The sequence below is a fragment of the Scyliorhinus canicula genome, chromosome 12 (assembly GCF_902713615.1).
Source record: "Scyliorhinus canicula chromosome 12, sScyCan1.1, whole genome shotgun sequence".
Classification (NCBI taxonomy): Eukaryota; Metazoa; Chordata; class Chondrichthyes; order Carcharhiniformes; family Scyliorhinidae; genus Scyliorhinus; species Scyliorhinus canicula.
The window spans coordinates 30,744,001-30,770,161 of NC_052157.1; the positions used below are offsets into that span (position 1 = coordinate 30,744,001).

The 26,161-nt window shown below is 46.5% G+C and overlaps 2 protein-coding genes across 5 annotated transcripts in view; one reads left to right on the top strand and one right to left on the bottom strand.

Moving 5' to 3' along the window:
- The window catches only part of mns1 (meiosis-specific nuclear structural 1), a 31,193-nt gene extending 15,108 nt beyond the window's left edge, over positions 1-16,085 (top strand). Inside the window, exons 5-10 of the mRNA XM_038813719.1 lie at positions 3,303-3,532; positions 4,557-4,773; positions 4,878-4,985; positions 7,633-7,890; positions 9,175-9,300; positions 15,837-16,085. Of these exons, the coding sequence (XP_038669647.1) occupies positions 3,303-3,532; positions 4,557-4,773; positions 4,878-4,985; positions 7,633-7,890; positions 9,175-9,300; positions 15,837-15,944 (1,047 nt within the window). The 3' untranslated portion in view covers positions 15,945-16,085. The remainder of the gene's footprint in view (positions 1-3,302; positions 3,533-4,556; positions 4,774-4,877; positions 4,986-7,632; positions 7,891-9,174; positions 9,301-15,836) is intronic.
- Positions 16,086-16,368: 283 nt separating this feature from the next.
- tex9 (testis expressed 9) overlaps positions 16,369-26,161 on the bottom strand; it is a 113,127-nt gene continuing 103,334 nt past the window's right edge. For 3 of the 4 annotated variants that reach the window (XM_038813541.1, XM_038813543.1, XM_038813545.1), the window contains one exon: positions 25,345-25,734. In XM_038813541.1, the coding sequence (XP_038669469.1) occupies positions 25,660-25,734 (75 nt within the window). In that variant the 3' untranslated portion in view covers positions 25,345-25,659. Of the gene's footprint in view, positions 16,399-25,344; positions 25,735-26,161 lie in introns of those variants that run through there. The other variant, XM_038813542.1, reaches the window with a different exon arrangement.

Genomic DNA, 26,161 nt, shown 5'->3' on the forward strand with positions numbered 1-26,161 from the left:
GGCGAAAATAGGGTGGGGGCATGGACCTAGGTAGGACGCTCTTTTGGAGAGTTGGTTCAGACTCGATGGACCGAATGGCCTCCTGCACTGTAGGGATTCTATGATTCTAAGGTCAGAAATCACGTTTGATTTTCTTCTTAGTTGATTCCAGCTTACGCATACATATTATGTTGTTTCCTTTTAATTAACTTTTCGGCGGTATTCTCCCACCCCCATGCCGGGCAGGCGAATCACCGGGGCGCGCGTGAATCGCACCATGCTGCCCCGACTCCTGCACGCGATTCTCCCACTCCCCCGAAACCAGCACCGCGAGAATCGCGCCACGCCGCCCCGACTCCTGCACGCGATTCTCCCACTCCCCCGAAACCAGCATCGCGAGAATCGCGTCACGCCGCCCCAACTCCTGCACGCGATTCTCCCACTCCCCCGAAACCAGCGCCGCAAGAATCGAGCTACGCCGCTCGGAGAATTGCTGCAAATGGTGAGCAGCGATTCACCGGCCCGCATGGGCCGAGCGGCCGGCGGAAAAATGACAGTCACGCCGGCGCCGTCCACACCTGTTCGCTGCCAGCGCGTACTCGTCGCGAAGGCTTGGGGGGGAGGGGGGCTCCTTCACCGGGGGGAGGGGGCCTCCGAAGGGGTTTGGCCCGCGATTGGGGCCCACCAATCGGCGGGCTGGCCTCTTCCCCCCCCCCCCCGGCCGGGGCCTACTTTCTGCCGTAGCCGGCCCCTGAACACCGACCCCATGTTGGGTCGGGGCCGGCGCGCGTAAGAAGTTCCCCACACATGCGCAGGATGGCGTGGCCCAACTGCGCATGCGCAGGATTGAGTTGGCCCAACTTCGCATGTGCGGGTTGGCATGGCGCCCATTTGGCGCCGCGTAAGGAGGCTGGAGTGGCGTGAACCGCTCCAGCGCCATGCTGGTCCCTTTGGGAGCCAGAATATGTCGTGCCCGGGCCCTGTTCGCACCATCGTGAAACGCGACGGCATTCATGACGGCGCGAACACTTGGCCTCAATATCGAAGAATCGCCCCCTTCCTGCTTCTGGCAGCTCCAGGGAATTATTTGTGGTCAGCAGCTGAACATTTTAAAAAAGGTTTTGGGTCACACATTGTGAAACATATCAATCTTATACATTGCTTAAATAAATGCTAATTATTAAATAATTCTAATTAACCTTAATATCTCTTTACTTTAATCTTACTTGGAATTTATTTTTAACTGGTGCTTCCCACTTCTAAACTCTTTCAAGTTTAAAATATTTTCTAGTTTTTCTCCGTCTTTCCATCTGTTCTGGAAAAAGAGCTCGCATTTCCACACAAAACATTAGTCATTGATTTTGTTGAAAATGGTTCCAAACGGTGTGGGAGCGGGTGGAGGCGGCATCATGGAAGGATATGAATTTGGGGGCATTGTTAACCGTTCTCGCCGGCTCGGTACTCCACAAGCCCTGAGGGTGTGGGGACAGTGGAGGCAGCACATGGAGTTGGAGGGGGCGTCGGTGTGGGCACCGATATGCTATAACCACCGGTTCACTCCTGGGGGTGCTGGACGGGGGTTTTCGGAGGTGGCAGCGACAAGGATCAAGAGATTTGGGGATCTCTTTACTGATGAGGGTTTCCCGAGCTTGGCGAAGGGGTTTGAGTTGCTGGGTGGGAATGAGTTCCAGTATCTGCACATGAGGGATTTTGTGCGGAGGCAGATTTCGTCCTTCCCGCATCTGTTGCTCCGGGAACTGCAGGATAAGGTGGTGTTGAGAACAGGAGTAGGAGAGGGGAGGTCTCCGAGATCTATAGGGAGCTAATGGAGTGGGACGGAGCCCCAATAGGGAAGGTGAAGAGCTAATGGAGTGGGAGGGAGCCCCAATAGGGAAGGTGAAGAGAAAGTGAGAAAAAGAGCTGAGGGGTGGGGCTGGAGTCGGAGCCCGGGTTATGGGAGGAGGTCCTGAGGAGAGTTAATGCATCCTCGTCGTGCGGCAGGCTCGGCCTGATACAGTTTAAGGTGGTCCACAGAGCACACATGACTGTAGCCAGATGAGCAGGTTTTTTGAGGGGGTGTAGGATAGGTGTGGTGGGTCCTGTGAACCATGTTCATATGTTTTGGGCATGTCCAAGGCAGGGATTTTCTGACGTCATGTCAGAGGTCTTACAAGTGAGAGTGGTTCCGAGTCCAGAGGTGCCGATCTTTGATGGGTCGGAAGACCCGGGAGCCCAGGGGATGAGAGAGGCCGATGTCCTGGCCTTTGCCTCCCTGGTGGTTCAGAGAGATGGATCTTACTAGGATGGAGTGACTTGGAACCCCCAAAGTCGGGGTATGGGTTATTGACGGGTGGGAATGACGGTGGTGCGGGGGGGGGGGGGGGGGGATCCCAAAACAGCTTTCATGCCAATGGGATTGCCTGCTCGATTATCCCCGCCAATTATGTAATGGGGCTTCTGTGATGAAAGGTTGGGAGCCCCATTAGTATTGATTAACATAGGGCAACACGGTAGCACAGTGGTTAGCATTGTTGCTTAACAGCTCCAGGGTCTCTGGTTCGATTCCCGGCTTGGGTCACTATCTATGGAGTCTGCACGTTCCCCCCATGTCTGCGTGGGCTCCCTTTGGTGCTCCAGTTTCCTCCAATAGGTCCTGAAATATGTACTGTTAGGTAATTTGGACATTCTGAATTCTTACTCTGTGTACCCGAACAGGCGCCGGAATATGGCGACTAGGGGCTTTTCACAGTAACTTCATTGCAGGGTTAATGTAAGCCTACTTGTGGCAGTAAAGATTATTATTATCATTATACACCGAGTCGTTCTCTCTCTTTATTATCCCCCTTCCTCGCCCAAACAGGCTTTGTAAAACAAGGAACTGGCAAACTAAACCCATTGATGGCACTGCCAGGGGCACTCCCTAGTTGAGGGGGATATCCCATGTCTTTTTGGGGGTGTGGGGGCTCCCTTGGGTTCCCTGGAGTGTTTCTGCTTTCATTTTATTTCTATTTCTGCTTTCATGTATGCTTTTCAGATTGGTGTGCCCTTAAGGGGCCGAGCTTTCTGGCAATGAGCCTGCCCCGCCAGCATGATGTCGTGGACCATTTTTCCATTTTTCTTTCTTTCCAACGCGTTTGAAAATATGGCGGGGAAAACCGTCAAGTCAGCTGGCGGGCTACCTTCTGCTTTTCCTGCCCGAGACAACACTTGGGAAAAGAATTGTAAAATTCGGCCCTTAATGTTTCCCAAGTGTCCTCCCAAGTATGTGAAGGTGGTAAAAATTGTAGCCTCTGGAGTAATGAACAGGGTTATCTTTTAACTAGAAACGAGAGGCTGAGATTGCGAGATTGATGAAGAAAGAGCACGATGAAGCTACAGTAGAGGAGATTAAGGAAGAACAAAAACGTCATGAACAAGCTGTAAAATATCAGAAGGAGCTGGAGCAGCAACTTGATCAAAATGAACAAAAGAGACAGGAAGCTTATGATGAATTCCTAAAAGATAAACTAAGGATTGATGAAATTGTAAGAAAGATCTATGATGAAGATCAGAGGTAAACTTTCTTGAAACTGGTGTTTTTTGAATTTTAACCAAAAAAATGTTTTACTATAATGAGGATGCATTTTTATGTTGGACTAATCTTTTCCCCATTTGATTGTAATTTTCTGTAAAGCTTCATTCATATAAAGCCTGTGGCACAGTTAAATTGCCTCTGGATGTCACTTATGTTTAAAGAGGGCCAGCAGTGCATTTGGTGGTAGAAACTGGATATGATCTCCCTTGCAAATGGTCATGAATTAATGTCAACACTCCAGCATTTCTTTCCAACATCATCTCTCAACTTTAGAGGTTTATCATCATCTGTTCTGATATCAGTTTAGACAGCAATTGAAGTGCTCAGTTAAACCAAGAGGTTGCCAAGGTGGAAAAAAAGATCCAGAATTGCTACTACTGATTGCTAAAGACTTATTGAAAATGTGCGAGAGGTCATGGGATGGGAACAAGTTCAGGCTGGCACATGAAGAATGGCTGAGTGGTCAGATTGGCTAGTATCTTCAGGGAAGAGGGAGAAAAGTGACTGGGGGCGGGGGGAGTATTTTTATGAGTTACATTTTTATCATGTGTAATGAAAAGGGTAGATCACACAACTTATCCCATCCCTTTTATTGAGCTTGGGTTTAGATTGTGGGAAAAGCATTTTTAATTAAGGTTCCTAAACTCTCAAGCTTAGCAAGTGAACAGTCACTTGGAGTGTCATAGTTAACAGAAAGCAAAGTCACAGTTGTTTTCCCCCTGCCCAGCCCCATTCCCAATATCTGCACTATCTTCAAAGTAATGTATTAAAAGATCAAAACAATACCCACACAATGGTATCCAGCAAGGTAGCTAATCACATGATCTCTTTACAAACAGAAAGCTCAGCATTTTTTCCAATTCTGTGCCACAGTAGTGACAGTATTCTAAATTTTTAATAAATTAACGTTTGAGCTTGCCTCTTGCTTGTGCTATTGGAAATGCACCTCTTGATAAGACTATTCACCATCACCGTCGTGTTTTAACTTGCTCTTGATGCATAGGGACAGAGAGCTTAAGATGGATAAGATGAAGGAAACTCAGAGGTACATTGAGGAGTTCAAGAAGCAGCGAGCTGAATGGAAGAGAATTGAACGTGAAAGAATGGAAGCAGAGAACAGAAAGGTTTTGGAATTTGCTAATGCGCAACAAACCAGAGAAGATGACCGGATGGCCAAAGTTCGAGAACGAGATGAGCATAAAAATAAGTTGTACAAAAAGGTAACATAAACTTGTTCACTTAATCTTTCATTACATGCACATTACAACACTCTAACCCTTAAAATCCAATTTCTAACAAATAACTGGATTGTTTTTCACTATAGCTTGCTGACGAAATTGAAAAGGGACGGCATGATCGTGAAGAATTGGAGAATATCCGACAAGAACTGTATCTTGAAAAGGCAGAAGAGGCTCGTAGACAGCAAGAAATGGTTAGTATTGAAAAGGCTTCCTATCCCCAGCTTGTTTTTAAATGAAAAGTTAATTGATTTCTGGCAGTACTTATATTGAGACAGTTCATTGAAAAAATGCAATAATCATCTCATGTTAAGAAATAGGTGTCAATTTGAGTCTGATATACTTGTAGCCAACTTTTGCTATCCTTGATATTTTCATCTCTGGGTAAACAATTGCTTTGTTGAACTCCTTTCAACTTGGTCAAGCTAAGAGTTTGAAAATATGTTGATATATTGAAAATATATCCAAGTGTCTTCATTGATTTTTTTTAATGCTGATACTTAAAGCTAAATACCATATGTAATTTATTAGAAAACTGCAGAATCAGAAAATAGTTGGCATAAATGTCCATTATTAGCATGAGCAAGTAAGATTTTGATGAATGTCACAAATGGAGTGAAGTGATTTCCCATTTTAAAAAAAATCTTCATTCCATAATAAAATAAGAATAATAATTGTAATGTGAAGACTGTAGGACAATAACCTGGATTTTGCTGTCAGTCGTGAAGAAATGGCACTTGCCATTCACCTCGCTGACAACAGTGATTCCACAGGTTTCTCAGCACAGAGTTCTTCTAATCTGGTGTTACTTCCAATGCAGTGTAGGGGATCTTTGGCGGCCTATGATCAGGGGATGAAATCATAAGAGTCTTCAAGATTGAAGAATACTCTGTGAGACACGCTGTCTAAACCAGGAAATAAAATTTTAATTTAAATGATGTATATAAAGTAAAATACAGATGGAATTACTGGAAAGAGATAAGAGCTAACAGAAAAAATATTCAGCATTATATTTTCTTAGGAGGGAATAAGGTCCCCAACAGTTGTAAAAATAATTTTTCAGAGACCAAGGTTATCCATCAGATACGATCACTTATCACTGTTTAAACACTTACTCCTCAATGTGCCAGCCCTTATTTTTAAAGCCATTTTATAAGACCATAATACCATAAGACATGGGAGCAGAATTAGGTCACTCGGCCCATCGAGTCTGCTCCGCCATTCAATCATGGCTGATATTTTCTCATCCCCATTCTCCTGCCTTCTCCCCATAACCACTTGATCCCCTTATTAATCAAGAACCTATCTATCTCGGTCTTAAAGACACTCAGTGATTTGGCCTCCACAGCGTTCTGCAGCAAAGAGTTCCACAGATTCACCACCCTCTGGCTGAAGAAATAGTTCCTCATCTCTGTTTTAAAGGATCGTCCCTTTAGTCTGAGGTGGTGCCCTCTGGTTCTAGTTTTACCTACAAGTGGAAACATCCTCTCCATGTCCATTCTATCCAGGCCTCGCAGTATCCTGTAAGTTTCAATAAGATCCCCCCTCATCCTTCTAAACTCCAAAGAGTACAGACCCAGAGTCCTCTACCGTTCCTCGTACGACAAGCCCTTCATTCCAGGGATCATTCTTGTGAACCTCCTCTGGACCCTTTCCAATGCCAGCATGACTTTCCTAAGATATGGGGCCCAAAACTGCTCACAATACTCCAAATGGGGTCTGACCAGAGCCTTATATAACCTCAGAAGTACATCCCTGGTCTTCTAGCCCTCTTGACATGAATGCTAACATTGCATTTGCCTCCTTAACTGCTGACTGAACCTGCACGTTAACCTTAAGAGAATCGTGAACAATGACACCCAAGCCCCTTTGTCTTTCTGATTTCCCAAGCATTTCCCCATTTAGAAAATAGTCTATGCCTAAATTCCTCTTTCCAAAGTGCATAACCTCACACTTTTCCACATTATATTTCATTTGCCACTTCATTGTCCATTCTCCTAGATTGTCCAAATCCTTCTGCAGCCCCCTTGCTTCCTCAATAATACCTGTTCATCTACAGATCTCTGTATCATCTGCAAACTTAACAACAGTGCCTTCGGTTCCTTCTTCCAGATTATTAATGTATATTGTGAAAAGTTGTGGTCCCAGCACAGACCCCTGAGGCACACCACTGGTCACCGGCTGCCATCCTGAAAAAGACCCCTTTCTCCCTGCCTTCTGCAGAGTGTGGAACTAGTGGGTAAGAACAGCAAATTCATGATGTGCAGCCATTTTAATGCTGAGTCTATCAGTAAGGGCACAGCACACCTTGTGGAGGGGTAGGGTATCTCTGACAACAGCTCTTGGATTTCTAATGTCAAAGTGTTAATGGCCTCACCATTGTAATTCCAGGAAAACCTGGTCAATATTGCCTACAGTTATTACACTCCTGTCATGACTAATCTAAATGTGAATTTTCAGGATGTATTAATCAAAAAATTGCTTCTTAACATATGCAGGGCTGTAAAAGAACCAATAATGCAATAATTTGATAGGGATCAGCAAGTTTGTGGCTAGAAGTTAAAAGGTTAAGTATTTGTGTATGCATGATGTTTCCTTAACTGTACCACAATAGATGATATCATAATTACGTTCTGGTTTTTCATCTGAAGTAAAGGCTTATGAAAATAAACTGACAAAAGTACAAAAAATTCTCTCCACCATGGAGAGGTCAGCTTCTGGTTGGAAACTGTGTCCCCAACTGCATTGGTACCACACAACTTTGCTTCACCTTATTGTGCAGTTAAACTATATTCCAAGATAATGTAAAGAAGTGTCACACTTTAACATTTATTTTTACAGGCAAACGTGGAAAAGCAAATTCAACAGCGTCTCGAATTGCAACAGACCTACCAAGAGCAAATGGCTTTCAAAGAGAGGCGTATGCAGGCAGAGAAAGAAGAGGAGGATGAACTGCGGAGGAAGATGATGGCTAAGCTTGCAGAGGATGACCGTATTGAACAGATGAATGAACAGAAGAGACGTATGAAACAGCTTGAGCATAGGAAGGCTGTGGAGAAAATCATTGAAGATCGACGGCAACAATATGAAGCAAACCAAGTACGTAATGTGCATTATCTAAAATGCCTTCAGCCCATGTCATTAATATATTATACAATCATACATTGGAGGCAAAATACAACCCGGCTCTCTCTAAATGCTACTCGGTTAGCCTGACTTACTTTCCTTTCCCAGTCAGCCTGCAATTATTTTTTCCCAACCGTCTAATTTTCTTTTGAAGGTTACATTTGAACCTACTTCCACCACACTCTCTGGCAGTGCATTGCTGACCCTCAACAGTCACTGCGTTTAAAGAAAAAAACAAGCTTTTCCTCTTATCACCTTTGGTTTATTTGTCATTCCCCTTCAGTTGGTATCTCCTGATTCTTGAGCCTTCCGCCACAAAAGGAACAGCTTCTCCCTATCTACTCTGTCCAGACCTCTCATGATTTTAACACCTCCATCCATTCTCCTCCCAACCTTCTCTTAAAGAGAACAACTCAGTTTTCCAAATACACCTGCATCATTGAAGTCTCACATCCTCAGATCCCTCTCCAATGCCTTCACATCTTTTCTAAAGTGTCCAGACTTGGACACAATACTCCAGTAAAGTTGAATCAGTGTTTTATAAAGATTCACCATAAGTACCTTGGTTTTGTATTCTCTGCTTTTAATTATAAAGCTCTGAATGCCTTTATTATTCACTTTCTCCATCTGCCTTTCCACTTTTAGTAAATTGCATACATCTACCCCCTCTGCTCCCACACCTCCTTTATTTTATATTGCCTCTCCTCCTTTTTCCTAACAAAAGGTATCACGTGTTATTTAACATCTTGTTAATTAATGGGTTGGATTCTCCAGTCCCCCAGCCACATGTTTCTTGGCAGAGGGCCATTTGCTGGCGGAGGGATTCTCTACTCCTGCTGCTTGTCAATGGGATTTCCCATTGAGTTCACCCCACACTGCCGGGAAACCCGTGGGCAGGGGTGCCCTGTCAGCAGGAACAAGGTAACCCAATGGCTGGAGAATTCCGGCCAATAGCTCTTTGTTTTGGGATTCTATTTTATTTCTTATAGCAAGGTTACTATTTCATTATTAGAAACTTTCCGCACATTTTTGACATCTAAAAGAACATATTGGTGGGTAAAAAAGTACATATTCTTGTATCTTCCTTAATACTAGAGCCTACCTTTCATTACTTTTACATTTAAAGAATGTAACTTGGGACATAAGTTCAATCAAAACCCTAGTGCATTCTTCGTCATGCACAGAAGGCTAAGCATCTTTATGTTCTGTGTTTGTGGCTACCAATGCATTTTGATTAATAAATTTAATATTCTACAGCAACGGGAACTTGACAGACAACGTGAAGAAGAGAGGAAAAAGGCAGCTCTTCAAAACATAATTGAGGAAGAAAGGCAGAAACTTCTCAAAGAGCACGCCAGTAAACTGCTAGGCTACCTTCCAAAGGTATGGATAGTGAGAAATCTCGCCAGTTTAGAAGCTGAATTTTAATTAGAGTTTTAGCATTTCGATTATATTGCATAGAAAAGAAATGATCAGAAGAGTAGCTCTGAAGCTTTATGTATAACTTCACATGAATGTCGAACACTCTCCCAGACATTGAACACCTGGAACTCCAGTCACTCTGAACGGGATGAAGTACAACTGTTAAGCACTAGCATTGCTGGAACATGTGCAAGCTATGGGAAGTCTGAGCCTTTCAGTCCTCAGGCTAGCAGGGTTGAGATTTGTTATCGGTATCTCCAACTACACCCTGGTGTTGTGTTGCTTTATTGTCATTTTCCACCACATGCACTAATTGTGCAGTCAATAACAACAACTTGTACTTGTGTGGTGCCTTTCAAAGCAACCAAACCTTTCATAGCACTCCGTAGAAGCGTTATAAAACAACATATGGCACTAAACTACATAAGGAGATATTAGGGCAGATGTTCAAAAATGTGGTCAAGGAGTTAGGTTTTAAGGATGTCTTATAGGAGGAGAGTCACATAGATAGAGATGGTTTGAGGGAAGAGTATTACAGAACTTTAAAAAAATATATTTTTATTGACATTTTCCAATTTTAACAGTTTGGCAATTTGACATATAAAGCATGTAATATTTACAGAGTATGATGTTTCTTATGTACAATTTTACACATGCCAGCACCCATCCCCCATTGGTAATTGGGCTCCTTCATGGCACCATCTTTCACCCTGGGTGTAATATTGCTGTACTTATAATAATAATAATCGCTTATTGTCACAAGTAGACTTCAATGAAGTTACTGTGAAAAGCCCCTAGTCGCCACATTCCGGCGCCTGTTCGGGGAGACCGGTACTTCTTGCCTTTCTTATGCGATTCCTACTGTTATCCTTGTGGGTTCACTGGGGCAGGGCGGGGGCTCTCTGCCCCATCCCCTCCTCCCTTTTCCCCCCATGTCTCTCCCTGATACTCCCCTGGGTTTCTTCCTTGCCTCCCCCGCCCCGTTTCACTCTGCTTTGTGCGCTCTTGTCTGCCCTCATCAGTCCCCCCTTCTTAATCACTATTGGCTGCGAACACGTCTTGGAACAGGCTAATGAATAGTCCCCACGCTTTGTGGAAGCCCTTGGTCTTCTCTATGTGGAGAAATTCCGACAGGTCTGTCAGCCAGTCTGCAACTGTGGGTGGTGCTGCTGATCTCCAGTGTACGATTAAGGAAGCAAAAGCCAGGGCATCGGCCCTCTTCCCCATATGTAGTTCTGGCTGGTCCAAAACCCTGAAGACTGCCACTCTCGGGCAAGGCTGCACCCTCACCCCCACAACCTTGGACATTGCCTCAAAGAAGGCTGTCCAGAACCTGACAAGTCTGGGGCAGGCCTAGAACATGTGGGCGTGATTGCCTAGCTCAGTCCAATGGTGTTCTTGCCCTTTCCAGCAGTCATCCGTAGATGTCCCCACAGTTCACCTTCTCCCTACTGTCCATGCCCAGTAGTTCTTCCAATAAAGTGTCTCTCGGGGCCCTGGGATACCTTGTCATCTCCTTGCGGAGAAAGTTTTTGATTTGTAGGTGCTGGAGCTCATGTCCTTTCGGTAGCTCCAGTTCCTCCGTTAGTTCCGGGTCGCGGCTCTGTCGCCCATGTAAAGGTCCCCAATCGTTAACGTCCAAAGATGTGCAGGTTAGGTGGATTGGCTATGATAAATTGCACTTAGTGATCAAAAAATTTTAGATGGGGTTATTGAGTTACGGGATAGGGTGGAAGTGAGTGCTTAAGTGGGTTGGTGCAGACTCGATGGGCCAAATGGCCTCCTGCACTGTATGTCCTATGTTCAAATGTCCCCCATCCTGTCTCCACTTCTTAAAGATGGTGTCTAGCATTGAATATTACAGAGCTAAGGACTCAGGCAGCCACAGGCACAGCTACTAATGGTGGAATGATTGACATTGTGAATGCTCAAGAGGTCTGAATTACAGAAGAGCAGATATCTCTGCAGGTTGTGGAGCTGATAGAGATGGAATGGACAAGGTCCTGGAGAGATTTGAAAACAAGGGTGAGAAGTATTAAAATTAAGATATTGTTTAAATGGGAACCACTTACAGGTCCATGGTCATGGGATGATGGGTGAATGAGGAACAAAAGAGGAAGGCCAGTGTAAGTTGCAATAGTGAAGACTAGAGGCAACAAAGGCATAGATGAGGGTTTCAGCAGTAAATGAGTTTCAGCAGTAAATAAGTTGAGGCAAGGCAGAGGTGGACAACGATACGCAAGTGGAAATAGGAAGTCTTGACAATAGCAAGAGTATGATGTCAGGAGCACATGAGGGGGTGGTAAGCCAGTAGACCAGTAAGCCTAACATCAGTAGTGGGGAAAATTCTTGAATCCATTATCAAGGACTTTATAGCGAAACATTTAGAAAGCAGTGCAAGATCAGTCAGAGTCAGCATGGATTTATGAAGGGGAATTCATGCTTGGCAAATCTGTTGGAATTGCGAGAGATTTTGAGTATAGAAGCAGGGATGTGTTGTTGCAATTATACAGGGCCTTGGTGAGGCCACAGCTGGAGTATTGTGTGCAGTTTTGGTTTCCTTTTCTGAGGAAAGATGTTCTTGCTCTCGAGGGAATGCAACAAAGGTTTACCAGACTGATTCCAGGGATGGCCGGACTGTCATATGAGGAGAGATTGACTAGGTTTGCATTGTTCTAGCTGGAGTTCAGAAGAATGAGGGGGGAATCACATAGAGACTTATAAAATTCTAACAGGACTAAGGGGAGATGCAGAGAAAATGTTACCAATGATCGATGTGTCCAGAACCAGGATTCAGGGTAAACCATTTCGGACAGTGATGAGGAGACATTTCTTCACCCAAAGAGTGGTGAGCCTGCGGAATTAATTACCACAGGAAGTAGTTGATGCTAAAACATTGGATATAGCACTTGGGGCGGATGGGATCAAAGGCTATGGGGAGAAAGCAGGATTAGACTATTGAGTTGGATGATCAGCTATGATCGTGATAAATAGTGGAGCAGGCTCCAAGGGTCAAAAGGCCTCCCCTGCTCCTATCTTCTATGTATCTAAAATATGACATCAAGGTTGCCATCAGCCTGGTACAACCTCCAGGGAAGGATGGAGTAGGCAGGCTGTTAAAGTTAAAGTTTGCCGTGGCGACTGAAGACAATGGATACAATTCGCCCAAAACGTGACACGTGTCATTTTGGGTAAGTTTGGGCCGGTTGATTTGCACCAACATTTTTGGTGAGATCCAGACCTGTACTCACCCACACTTTTTTTTTAGCTTCGGGAATTTCTCACTGGTAAATTCCACACTTAGAAGTTTTTTCTGCAGTGGAGAACTATACTTGTTGCCAGGCCGCCTACTCGGAGATCAGGTGCCCCAGTCTCAGTGAGGTTGAGGGTCTCCCACACCCCAACCACGGACATTTCAAACCCCTGCAGACATGAGCAACACCACAACCCTCAGCCCCCGAGGGGCAATCTCCCTGCCCATCACTAAAAGTGATGAGCCGCCCCCCCCAACCAGACATGATGGTGACCCTGCCCCGCACTAATCCACCCTTGTGAGTATCGGTCCCCTCGCCTTTAGGGCTCCCCTTTTCAGTCCCCGCCTTTCAGGAGCCCCCACTCAAACTTCATGACCCTTCATACCGCCCTTCACACTCCCTTTCATGTGTCTCGCCAGTGCCAACCTGGCATTCAGGCACTGCCCCTGGAAGTGCCATGTTGGCTCATTTGAATATGATTATCTCGATCATGCCCAGCGAGGGCGTGATCCAGATTGCGGCAGGCATAGTGTGTCTGGCAACTCACAATCGGCTTGGCGCCTGGCACAAAGCTCGTTTTGGGCCTCACCCATAATGCACCCAGCACAAGAGGATCTGCGCAATGCAGTGGGAAAATCACACAATGTCTTTGGTCTTCCCAGTATTTGGAGGAAATGTCTGTTATTCGAATAATGGATATCAGTTTTAAAAATCTGACCATTGGAGACAATCATAGAATCCCTACAGTGCAAATGAGGCATTTGGCCCACCATGTCTGCACCAACCCACTGAAAGAGCACCCTACCTAGCACCCAACCTATCCCCGTAACCCCATCTAGGGACAATTTAGCATAGCCAATCCACCTAACCTGCACATCTTTGGACTGTACGAAGAAACCCACTCAGACACAGGAAGAATGTGCAACCTTCACAGTCACCCGAGGCGAATTGAACCCAGGTCTCTGGCACTGTGGCAGCAGTGCTAACCACTATGTCAGTGCCGCCCCCAAATAGTGGTTGAGAGAGGTGGCAATGATAGAACTGGGTGTTGTCAGCATACATGTGGAAACTGATTGTGTTTTATCGCTTAAGGAGCTGTATGTAGTTGAGAATAGGAAGCCATCAGGGAGACACCTGAGGTAACAATGTAAAAGTGGGATAGATTCAGTAGATAAGAATGGAACCAGGGAAGGGCAGTCCCACTCAGCTCGATGACAGTGGAGAAGCATTCGAGGAAGATGGCAGCATGGTCAACCATGTCAAAGGAGGGCCGGTACAGTGGTTAGCATTGCTGCCTACGGCGCTGAGGACCCGGGTTCAAATCCCGGCCCGGGGTCACTATCCGTGTGGAGTTTGCACGTTCTCCCCGTGCCTGCGTGGGTTTCACCCCCACAACCCAAAGATGTGCAGGGTAGGTGAATTGGGCACGCTAAATTGCCCCTTAATTGGAAAAAAATAATTGGGTACTCTAAATTTTTTTTTTAAAAACCATGTCAGAGGCACATGAAACATTAAGCAGGCAATTAATATTGAATCCTTTTGATAGATTTATTTTAAAATCTCTACAGGTTCAGTAGAATTGAAGGAAATTAATGTATTTATTGATACTTGTGTACAATCAACTCAAGATCAACAATAGTTTCAAAACATTTTTATTCCTGAGATGTGATCATTGCTAGTCAGGCCAGGATCTGATGTCTATCACCTTTAGATGGAGGCGGCGAACTGCCTTCTTGAACCACTGCCATTCATATGATGTAGATACACAACAGTGCCTTTGTGAGTTAGTTCCCAGATTTTGACTCTGACGGTGAAGGAAAGTCTGGAAGGGTTGTGACTTGGAGAATCCTCAGATGGTGATTTTCTCATGTGCCTGCTACCTTTTTTTGTAGGTGGCAGAGTTTGTGGGTTTGGAAGTTGCTGCTAAATGAGCCTTGGCCAGTTGCTGCAGTGTCTCTTGTAGATGGCACACATTATTGCTATGGTTTGTCGATGGTGAAAAGTGTGACTGGGCTGTCGATCAAGCAGCTGATTTATCCTGGATTGTGTCGAGCCTCTTGTGTTGTTGGAGTGCACTCATCCAGGCAGTTGCAAGAGGTGAATGTTGCTAAGAATAACCAACATATGGCATGCTCTTCTACCGGAGCACCCAGAGGAAACCCATGCGGACACGGGAAGAATGTGCAAACTCCACACAGACAGCGACCCACGGCTGGAATTGATCCTCGGCCCTTGGCAGCAGTGCTAACCACTGTGCTGCCTTTGAGGTAAATCAACCACCACAGAGCACATGGCTGGGAAACAGTGTAGAGGGAGCTTTACTCTGCATAGAATCACTGTTGTGCAGGATGTCATTTGGCCCATCAAGTCTGCACCGACCCTTCAAAAGGAGATTCCACCTCGGTCCACTCCGCCTACCCTATCTCTGCAACCCCATCTAACCTGCACATCTTTGGGCACGAGGGGGCCATTTTCCCAAGTCAGCGCTGACTTTGGGAAGGGAAACTATTTGAGGAAATACAACAGGTAGGAGTAGAAACAGGACAACTGTGCCATGGAGCTGGACAGTGAAAGAATTACATTAGAAGACGTTGGAATAGTTGACTGTCGAAGGCAGTGAAGAGTTGAAGAAAAATGGGAATGTGCTAGTCACAGGCAAAGATATTGATGGTCACTTTGTGCTGCCGGTGGGGGAAAGCTTGGTTTTGATAGCTTTGTACAAGGAGAAATGAGAAAGGTGGGAGTGTGGGTTGTAGACTAGTATAATTCACCAGGCTCATCTAGCCTCGGCGAGAATTATGCCTTGATGTGCAGTAGGCCCATAATTAAATTTGAGAGATTAAATAAGAATTGTTTCAAATCATTGTAAGCATTTTGTAAATGTGACAAGATTGTCTTGTTTAATATGGAGATGCTAAATCAATGATGTGTGTCTTCATGATATGGGAGGTCCTGTATTCATCACTTCCACATGTGAAAAGTGCCTCTGACTGCTTGTGTTCAAACTTAGCTAATTCTTAAGATGGGAAACTTTGTTAAGGAGTGGTGCACATGAAAGACACAAGGGCTCCTGAAATGCACATACCCTCACTCTACAGGGAATTAACTTTTTTAAATTACCATCGGCCAAAAAACTGATGATTTACATGGATTCTACTTGTATTTAAATATTCTCAGTTATTGAGTTAAGATCGCATTTTTTGCTGGTTAAGCTAATTACTTTCTCTTGTGTTTCTTTGAAAGGGTGTGTTTAGAGATGAGCAAGAGCTTGAACTGTTTGACGATGACTTCAGAGAAAATTTCAAGAAAGGAAGTGCCGATCTGTCTTCAGACGACGGCTGGGATTGTTAGACCTGTACCCATTGTCGTGTTTGACATGTAAAACATGGCTGAAGCAGCCAGCAGTTACTTCAAATCATAAATTTGTAGAGCTGAAAATGTAACTGATGTGAATGTTAATGACATAATATTAATAAATAATATGAATCACTACGCAGAAGATCCATTATAAAAACCAGTGGAAAATAACAATCTTTTATTGTCACAAGTAGGCATACATTAACACTGCAATGAGGTTACTGTGAAAATCCCCTAGTCGCCACATTCTGGCACCTGTTCGGGTGCACAGAGGGAGAATTCAGAAGAATGTCCAATTCACCTAACAGCACATCTTTCGGGACTTGTGGGAGGAAACCAGAGCAGCCGGAGGAAATCCACGCAGACACAGGGAGAACATGCAGACTCCACACAGTGACCCAAACCGGGAATCGAACCTGGGACCCTGGCATTGTGAAGCTTAACAGTACTTTAAAAAAAAAAAAAAAAAATTTTTATTGAAATTTTTACAAAATATAAACATCTTGACTCTATTAACAAACAACCGCAGTAACACCCCAAGAACAATACCCCCCCAACTTCAAGAGCAACTTCAAACAAAAGGAAAAAGAAAAAAAGAAAAAAAAACAAACAACAGATCACCCAAACAACAAAGGGAAAGAGATAGCACCCGCCACATCCCACATACCCATGTACATAGTTCTCCCCCCCCCCCCCCCCCCCCCCGGTTGCTGCTGCTGACGGCCTATTTCCCTACCGTTCTGCCAGGAAGGGCTAAGCCTCGCACAGGAAGAGGAGGAATTCACTCTCTCCAGGGCATCTGCCCCACGTCCCCTCCTCAATCTCCTCACCCAGCTCCTCTTCCCATTTACCCTTCAGTTCCTCCACCGAGGCCTCGTCTACCTCCTGCATTACCCGGTATATGTCCGAAATCCTCCCTCCTCCAACCCACACCCCCGAGAGCACCCTGTCCCGTACCCCACATGGGGGCAACAAGGGGAACCACTCCATCTGCCGCCTGGCAAACGCCCTAACCTGCATGTACCGAAACATGTTCCCCGGGGGGAGCCCAAACTTCCCCTCTAACTCCCCCAAGCTCGCGAACCTCACCTCCACAAACAGGTCCCTCAACCTCCTAACCCCTGCCCTGTGCCAGCCCAGAAATCCGCCATCAATGCTCCCTGGGACAAACCGATGGTTCCCCCATATCGGGGCCTCCATCGAGCCCCCCATTTCTCCCCTGTGCTGTCTCCATTGCCCCCAAAGTTTGAGGGTAGCCGCCACCACTGGGCTCGTGGGATACCTCGTTGGAGGGAGCGGCAACGGCGCCGTTACTAGCGCCTCCAAGCTCGTGCCCACACAAGACGCCGCCTCCATCCTCTTCCATGCTGCCCCCTCCTTGTCCATTACCCACTTACGCACCATCGCTGCGTTGGCAGCCCAATAGTACCCACAGAGATTGGGCAACGCCAGCCCCCCCTATCCCTGCCACGTTCCAGGAACACTCTTCTAACCCTCGGAGTCCCATGCGCCCACATAAATCCCGTGATACTCCTGTTGACCCTCCTACAAAAGGCCTTCGGGATAAGGATGGGAAGGCACTGGAACAGGAACAAAAACCTCGGGAGCACCGTCATCTTAACGGACTGCACCCTCCCCTCCAGTGACAGCGGTAACATATCCCACCTCTTAAACTCCTCCTCCATCTGCTCCACCAACCTTGTGAGGTTGAGCTTGTGCAGGGCCCCCCAGCTCCCCGCCACCTGGACCTCTAGGTACCTGAAGCTCTTCCCTGCCTGCTTCAATGGGAGCCTACCAATCCTCTCCTCTTGATCCCCCGGATGTACCACAAACACCTCACTCTTGCCCAAGTTCAACGTATACCCCGAGAAACCCCCGAATTCACTAAGAATCCTCATCACCTCCGGCATCCCCCCAACCGGGTCCGCCACATACAGCAACAGGTCGTCCGCGTACAGCGACACTCGATGCTCCTCCCCACCCCGCATCAGGCCCCTCCAGTTCCCTGACTCCCTCAATGCCATGGCCAGGGGCTCAATTGCCAACACGAAGAGCAAGGAGGACAGGGGGCACCCCTGTCTCGTCCCCCGGTCCAGCCGAAAGTACTCCGACCTCCTCCTATTTGTGGCTACACTCGCCATCGGGGCCTCGTAGAGCAGCCTCACCCACCGGATAAACCCCTCCCCAAACCCAAACCTCCCCAACATCTCCCACAAATACTCCCACTCAACCCTATCAAAGGCCTTCTCCGTATCTAATGCCACCACTATCTCCGCCTCCCCTTCCACAGCCGGCATCATAATAACGTTGAGGAGCCTTCGTACATTTGTATTCAGCTGCCTTCCCTTCACAAACCCCGTCTGGTCCTCATGAATGACCCCGGGCACGCAATCCTCTATTCTAGTGGCCAGGATCTTTGCCAGCAGCTTAGCATCGGCGTTCAGCAGCGAAATCGGCCTATATGATCCGCACTGCAGAGGGTCCTTGTCCCGCTTCAGGATCAAGGAAATCAGCGCCCGTGACATAGTTGGGGGCAAAGCCCCCCCCCTCCCTTGCCTCGTTAAAGGTCCAGATCAACAGGGGGCCCAACAGGTCCAAATACCTTTTATAAAATTCCGCTGGAAACCCGTCCGGCCCCGGCGCCTTCCCCGACTGCATGCTCCCTATCCCTTTGACCACCTCCTCCAGCTCGATCGGCGCCCCAAGTCCCTCCACCTGCTCCTCCTCCACCCTCGGGAATCGCGGCTTGTCCAAGAAGCGCCCCATTCCACCCCCCTCCACCGGGGGCTCCGACCGGTTCAGTTCCCCATAGAAGTCTCTGAAGACCCCATTAACATCTACTCCCCTCCGCACCACCTTCCCAGCCTTATCCGTCACTCCCCCAATCTCCCTGGCCACGTCCCGCTTTCGGAGCTGGTGTGCCAGCATCCTGGTCGTCTTCTCCCCGTATTCATACACCGCCCCCTGTGCTTTCCTCCACTGAGCTTCCACCTTTCTGGTAGTCAATAGGTCAAATCTGGCCTGAAGGCTACGCCTCTCCCCCAGCAATCCCTCCTCTGGGGCCTCCGCATATCTCCTATCCACCTGCACCATCTCCCCTATCAGTCTCTCCCTCTGTTCCCCGCTCTCCCTATGGGTTCGAATGGAGATCAATTCCCCCCTCATCACCGCCTTCAATGCCTCCCAGACCATCCCCACTCGAACCTCCCCGTTATCATTGGCCTCAAGGTACCTCTCGATACACCCCCGAACCCTCTCGGCCACCTCCTCATCTGCCAGCAACCCCACCTCCATGCGCCAGAGCGGACGTTGGTCCCTCTCTTCCCCCAGCCCGAGGTCCATCCAGTGCAGGGTATGACCTGAAATGGCAATAGCGGAGTATTCCACATCCTCCACCCTCGACACCAACCCCTTGCTCAGGACAAAAAAATCAATCCTTGAGTAAGCCTTATGTACGTGGGAGAAAAACCAGTATTCCCTGGCCCTTGGCCTCGCAAACCTCCAGGGGTCCACTCCCCCCCATCTGGTCCATGAAGCCCCTCAGCACCTTAGCCGCCGCCGGCCTCCTACCCGTCCGGGACTTGGATCGATCCAATGGGGGATCCAGTACCATGTTGAAGTCCCCCCCCATGATCAGGCCCCCCCATCTCCAGGTCCGGAATGCGGCCCAACATACGCCGCATAAACCCCGCATCGTCCCAATTTGGGGCGTAAACATTCACCAACACCACCCGCTCCCCCTGCAGCTTGCCACTCACCATCACATATCTCCCGCCACTGTCAGCCACCACATTTAACGCCTCAAACGATACCTTCTTCCCCACCAGGATCGCAACCCCCCTACTCTTCTCATCCAGCCCTGAGTGAAATACTTGGCCCACCCATCCCTTCCTCAGCCGAACCTGGTCCGCCACTCTCAGGTGTGTCTCCTGGAGCATGGCAACATCCGCCTTCAGTCCCTTCAGGTGCGCAAATACCCGGGCCCGTTTGACCGGCCCATTCAGCCCCCTCACATTCCAGGTTATCAGCCGGATCCGAGGGCTCCCTGCCCCCCTCCCCTGCCGATCAGCCATACCCCATCCCTTGCCCACCCCCGGCCAGCGTCCCCCGCTCTGCCAGTTTCCCAAGGCGGCAACTCCCCCCCTCCAGCACCCCCTGCGTCCTCCAGCTCCTTCCTGACCGTTTCAGCAGCAACCCGGTACCCCCCCCCCCCCCCCCCACCCCCCCCCCCCCCCCCCCCCCCCCACAAGGCTAGGACCCCTCCTAGCCGCGCCCCTCCCTCCACAGCACTCCCGTGAGCCAGCTAACTTCTGCCGACCCCGGCGACTCCCGCCCTACCTTCGGCTCCTCCCCACGTGGGACTGCCCCTCCTCCATTGTGCCCGTCAACGGGTCCTCCCTCCCCCCGATCTTGCGCGGGAAAGGAAAACAACCAGCAACGACCCGCGCTTCTCAGCCCCGGCCCCGCCCCCACCATCTCATAGCGCGGGAACCCCGCAGAAAGCCCGCGCTTTCGCCCTGCCGGGCCCCGCCTCCTCCAGGGCCACTCCCATTGTCAGTCCCCCCCCCCACCAGCTCCCTGAACTCCCCGTTTACCCCTCTGCCCGAACCCGTCCACCCGATCCCTGCTTAAAAACCCATATAGAAAAAACAGTACGACATCACCCCACCCACCCTAAGGCCAACCCACTTCTTACACTAAACCAAGCAAATGCAAATACAGTAGCTACAGTATAATACAACATCCCCCATCCCAGACCCTCAGTTTGAGTCCAATTTCTCGGCTTGCACAAAGGCCCACGCCTCCTCCGGGGACGCAGAATAATGGTGCCGATCCTTATAGGTGACTCACAGACGTGACGGCTGCAACATGCCGAACTTCACACTCCGTCTGTGGAGCACCGCCTTCGAAGCTTAACAGTACTAACCACTGTGCTACCGTGCCAAATATAGATTTGCCACTGGAGTTCAGATCACTAATTTCTGAAATCTGCAAGTTTTTCAATTTAACAATTGTTTTACTATACTGTCCAGCATTATATTGAGTTATTTTTCTTTCTCTGGCAAATTGGTAGTTTACTGCATGCCATGGGGAAAAAAATGGAACAACTATATCAACTAAAGAATAATTGATGGACTATCAATAGATGGGGTAAATGATAGATTACCTACAATATGGGCCCTCCTATTTCAATCATTTGCATATCGTGGAAGTAAAATCATGCTTAATTGGTTTCACGTGTCTAGCAGGCATGTAGAAATGTAGCACTGCCTTGTGGTCTCCAATCACACAAAGGCCAAGATATGTTCGATTGCAACAGTTCATTTTGAATTGGAGGAGCAAACTAATTTTCACCCACAAAACCTATCCACCCTCAAGGCCTATGTGGCTGGAGAGGTAGGATCATGGTAGGTGATCCATATCATTCAAGGAATAATTGAAACTGCATAAAGAAGTTGATCTATATCAAGTATCCTCCACCCACTTTAACAAAGCAGTACAATTTAGAAACAGGGTCAGTAATGCAAGCTGCAAGGGCAGCACGGTGGCGCAGTGGGTTAGCCCTGCAGCCTCACGGCGCCAAGGTCCCAAGTTCGATCCCGGCTCTGGGTCACTGTCCGTGTGGAGTTTGCACATTCTCCCTGTGTTTGCGTGGGTTTCGCCCCCCACAACCCAAAGATGTGCAGTGGATTGGCCACACTAAATTGCCCCTGAATTGGAAAAAATGAATTGGGTACTCTAAATTTAAAAAAAAAAGTAATGCAAGCTGCCTGGAAAGATCTTTCCAAAAATTACTCTCTAATTACTGAAGGGGCTGATAATGTGCGATTTAGGATATTGTCCAACCACTGTTGAATGCATCAATACATGAATGTGCTTAATTTGTCCAATAACACAAGCTCTTCCAAATTTGTTCCTGGTGCTCTGAGCGCCATGCTCGTGATTTACTGATGGTTGGCTTATCTCAGAGCAGTCTTTTCCTTGGCATTGCTGTGCCAGAGATAGACTTATAAGAACTAGGAGCATCTGGCCCCTCGAGCCTGCTCCGCCATTCAATGAGATCATGGCTGATCTTTTGTGGACTCAGCTCCACTTTCCGGCCCGAACACCATAACCCTTAATCTCTTAATTCTTCAAAAATCTATCTTTATCTTAAAACCATTTAATGAAGGAGCCTCAACTGCTTCACTGGGCAAGGAATTCCATAGATTCACAACCCTTTGGGTGAAGAAGTTCCTCCTAAGGTCAGTCCTAAATCTACTTCCTCTTATTTTGAGGCTATGTCCCCTAGTTCTGCTTTCACTCGCCAATGGAAACAACCTGCCGGCATCTATCCTATCTATTCCCTTCATAATTTAATATGTTTCTATAAGATCCCCCTCATCCTTCTAAATTCCAACGAGTACAGTCCCAGTTTACTCAACCTCTCCTTGTAATCCAACCCCTTCAGCTCTGGGATTAACCTAGTGAATCTCCTCTGCACACCCTCCAGCACCAGTAAGTTCTTTCTCAGGTAAGAAGACAAAAACTGAACACAATACTTCAGGTGTGGCCTTACTAACACCGTATACAATTGCAGTACAAGCTCCCTAGTCTTAAACTCCATCCCTCTAGCAATGAAGGACAAAATTCTATTTGCCTTCTTAATCACCTGTTGCACCTGTAAACCAACTTTTTGCGACTCATTCACTAGCACACCCAGGTCTCTGCACAGCAGTATATTTTAATATTTTATCATTTAAATAATAATCCCTTTTGCTGTTCTTCCTACCAAAATGGATAACCTCACATTTGACAACATTGTATCCATCTGCCAGACCCTAGCCCATTCACTTAACCTATCCAAATCCCTCTGCAGAATTCCAGTATCCTATGCACTTTTTGCTTTACCACTCATCTTAGTGTCTTCTGCAAACTTGGACACATTGCCCTTGGTCCCCAACTCCAAATCATCTATGTCAATTGTGAACAATTGTGGGCCCAACACTGATCCCTGAGGGACACCACTAGCTACTGATTGCCAACCAGAGAAACACCCATTAATTCCCACTCTTTGCTTTCTATTAATTAACCAATCATCTATCCATGCTACTACTTTACCCTTAATGCCATGCACCTTTATCTTGTGTAGCAACCTTTTGTGTGGCACCTTGTCAAAGGCTTTCTGGAAATCTAGATATACCACATCCATTGGCTCCCCGTTATCTACCGCTCTGGTAATGTCCTCGAAAAATTCCACTAGTTAGGCACAACCCGCCCTTTATGAACCCATGCTGCGTCTGCCCAATGGGACAATTTCCAGCCAGATGCCTTGTTATTTCTTCCTTGATGATAGATTCCAGCATCTTCCCTACTACCGAAGTTAAGCTCACTGGCCTATAATTACCCGCTTTCTGCCTACCTCCTTTTTTTAAACAGTGGTGTCACGTTTGCTAATTTCCAATCCGCCGGGACCACCCCAGGGTTTAGTGAATTTTGGAAAATTATCACTAGTGCATTTGCAATTTCCCTAGCCATCTCTTTTAGCACTCTGGGATGCATTCCATCAGGGCCAGGATACTTGTCTACCTTTAGCCCCATTAGCTTGCCCATCACTACTTCCTTAGTGATAACAATCATCTCAAGGTCCTCACCTGTCATAGCTCATTTCTATCAGTCACTGGCATGTTATTTGTGTCTTCCACTGTGAAGACCGACCCAAAAAACCTGTTCAGTTCCTCAGCCATTTCCTCACCTCCCATTACCAGCCTCCTGTACCAGCTTCCCCGGACAGGCGCCGGAATGTGGCGACTTGGGGCTTTTCACAGTAACTTCATTGAAGCCTACTCGTGACAATAAGCGATTTTCATTTCATTATTAAACCTCCCTTCTCATCCTCTGAAGGACCAATATTTACCTTAGCCACTCTTTGTTGTTTTATATATTTGTAGAAACTTTTACTATCTGTTTTTTTTCTCATGCTACTTAAAGTTTCCTAAACTGACTTTTTCTCTCAGATCTACAATCAGCATTTTCTGCAGGAACTTGACAGGTGATTATTCATAATTTGTTCATGAACTAGCTGTTGTAGCAAATCAATTCAGCTCCTAGGTCAAAAACATCAATGTGCTCTGCAGTATCAAATGCAAAACTGGATTTATTATTCGTAAGTGACGAGAGTTCTAGTATGATGAATATATCTTTCTCTCATTTCATTTAACTGTTTGCCTTCAAATAGTTTTCCAGGATGGGAAGATAGAAACTCGGATTGTTAGTTTGAAACGGGCTTCCTATACTACATCTATGCATTAAAATTACTAACCAGCACCTTCAGCATGGACAATGGCACTCAACAGTGGCTGCCTCTGAAAACTGAAGGACATAGACCCAGTCCTTCTCAGGTCTGCTGTAATAGTCACCATTGTGGAAGGAAATAAATCCAGGGGGATTTCTATAGAAGACTGACTGAGCTGGCCCTTTCATCAGGGTTTCCCCTTCAGATTAATGTTCAGAAGCATAATCTTCCAAACAAAATGCAAAATTAAACTTGGGAGGTTCTGCTGTGACCAGGTAATTTTCTCTGAGCAGATCAACTAATATTGACCAATTCTCTCCTAATTTCAAATAGACTGGTTGAGGGCAACATGTCGGCTAGTACAGGTATGACAAACCTAGAGTAGCTTCAAATGGCCAAATTTATAAAAATAAATCCTTCAAGCAGTGGCAATTACATCATGTCAGTCCACAAAGTCTATGTTAATTCTGTTAGTTGATACCAGGTCCATCCCTCAAATATGAGAATGTAGGTATATATTACTAACAATGTATTTTAGGGGAGAGGGTTGCACACAACAATCAAGTATTAGTCATACTGAAGTTCTGGACATAATCGTTAGCTGGAAAAAGTAGAATTGAGATAACTTTGCTGGGTCACTGGGTCAACTAAGATTCATAGACCTATTTCCAAGTGCTTATTGTGCTTGTTTGTACAGTGAAGATGAATGGCACTATGCTCATGTATCTTGGTGCTAGATACTCTCAAGTTTTCTTTATTATTTTGTGGCTGACCCTATTTGGAGTTGCTGAATAAAGTCAGGAAAATTGTTTCAAAACCAGAATTGAATTGGGCATAGAGAAATAAGAACACTGTTGGGCCATTAAGGAAAATGTATTGAATGGAAATTAAAACAAATCAAAATGAATCAACAGAAACAGCTTTACATAGTAAAAATGGCCGTGTAGCAAAATTTCTGCCAAATAGTTTCAGGATTTGAGCCATACTGGATGCTGATTATGTAAACAGATGTAGAATCTCAGGAGTTGGGGTCTGTGGCTTAAAGGGGAAAGTGAAAACACAATCATAGGTTAAAAAAAACAACACACTACAATAGAATGAATTAAGTAACGAAAAAGGTTGAAAACAATTTTGTCTTTATTCCTTAAAATATTTTTTGTAAAGTTGGCAGGAGTAGGATGGATGCAAATACTGAACTCTATAAGAAAAATATCCATACACAATTGCAACAAATGTTATGTTTTATAACAAAGTTGTATGTAACTCATAAAAATAAATTTGTAATATAAATTTAGAGTACCCAATTAATTTATTTTCCAATTAAGGGGGAATTTAGCGTGGCCAATCCACCTACCGTGCACACCTTTGGGTTGTGGGGATGAGGCCATGCAGACACTGGGAGAATATGTAAAAACTCCCAAATTTCTATTCTGTTCAGTTTCCCCATTCCAAAGCTTTAATAAATTCCTCTTCGGTGAAGGAGAGCATTTTAGCAGCTTCCATGTGCATCTAAAAAAAAAAGACAATTAGTTTTTTTAAAATGTATTTTTATTCTTGAAGGAGCTGGAAGCGAAGTATGGGCTGCAGCAGGGGGAATTGTTGAAATACATGCAGGTTCCAGATTTTGCCAGAAAGGAGATACAGAGCTTTCCGGTAGAGCCGGCCTCCACATTGCTGGAGGAGGTGCTAACGACAGAGGGATGCGCTAATCACGTTCATATGTTTTGGTCCTGTCCAAAGCTGGAGGATTACTGGAAGGAGGTTTTTAGGGTAATTTCTAAAGTGGTGCATGTGGAACTGGACCCGGGCCCCCGGGAGGCCATATTCGGGGTGTTGGACCAGCCAGGGTTGGAAACGGGTGCGGAAGCAGATGTTGTAGCCTTCGCCTTGTTAAGAGCCCGAAGGCGGATCGTGATAGGCTGGAGAGCAACCTCTC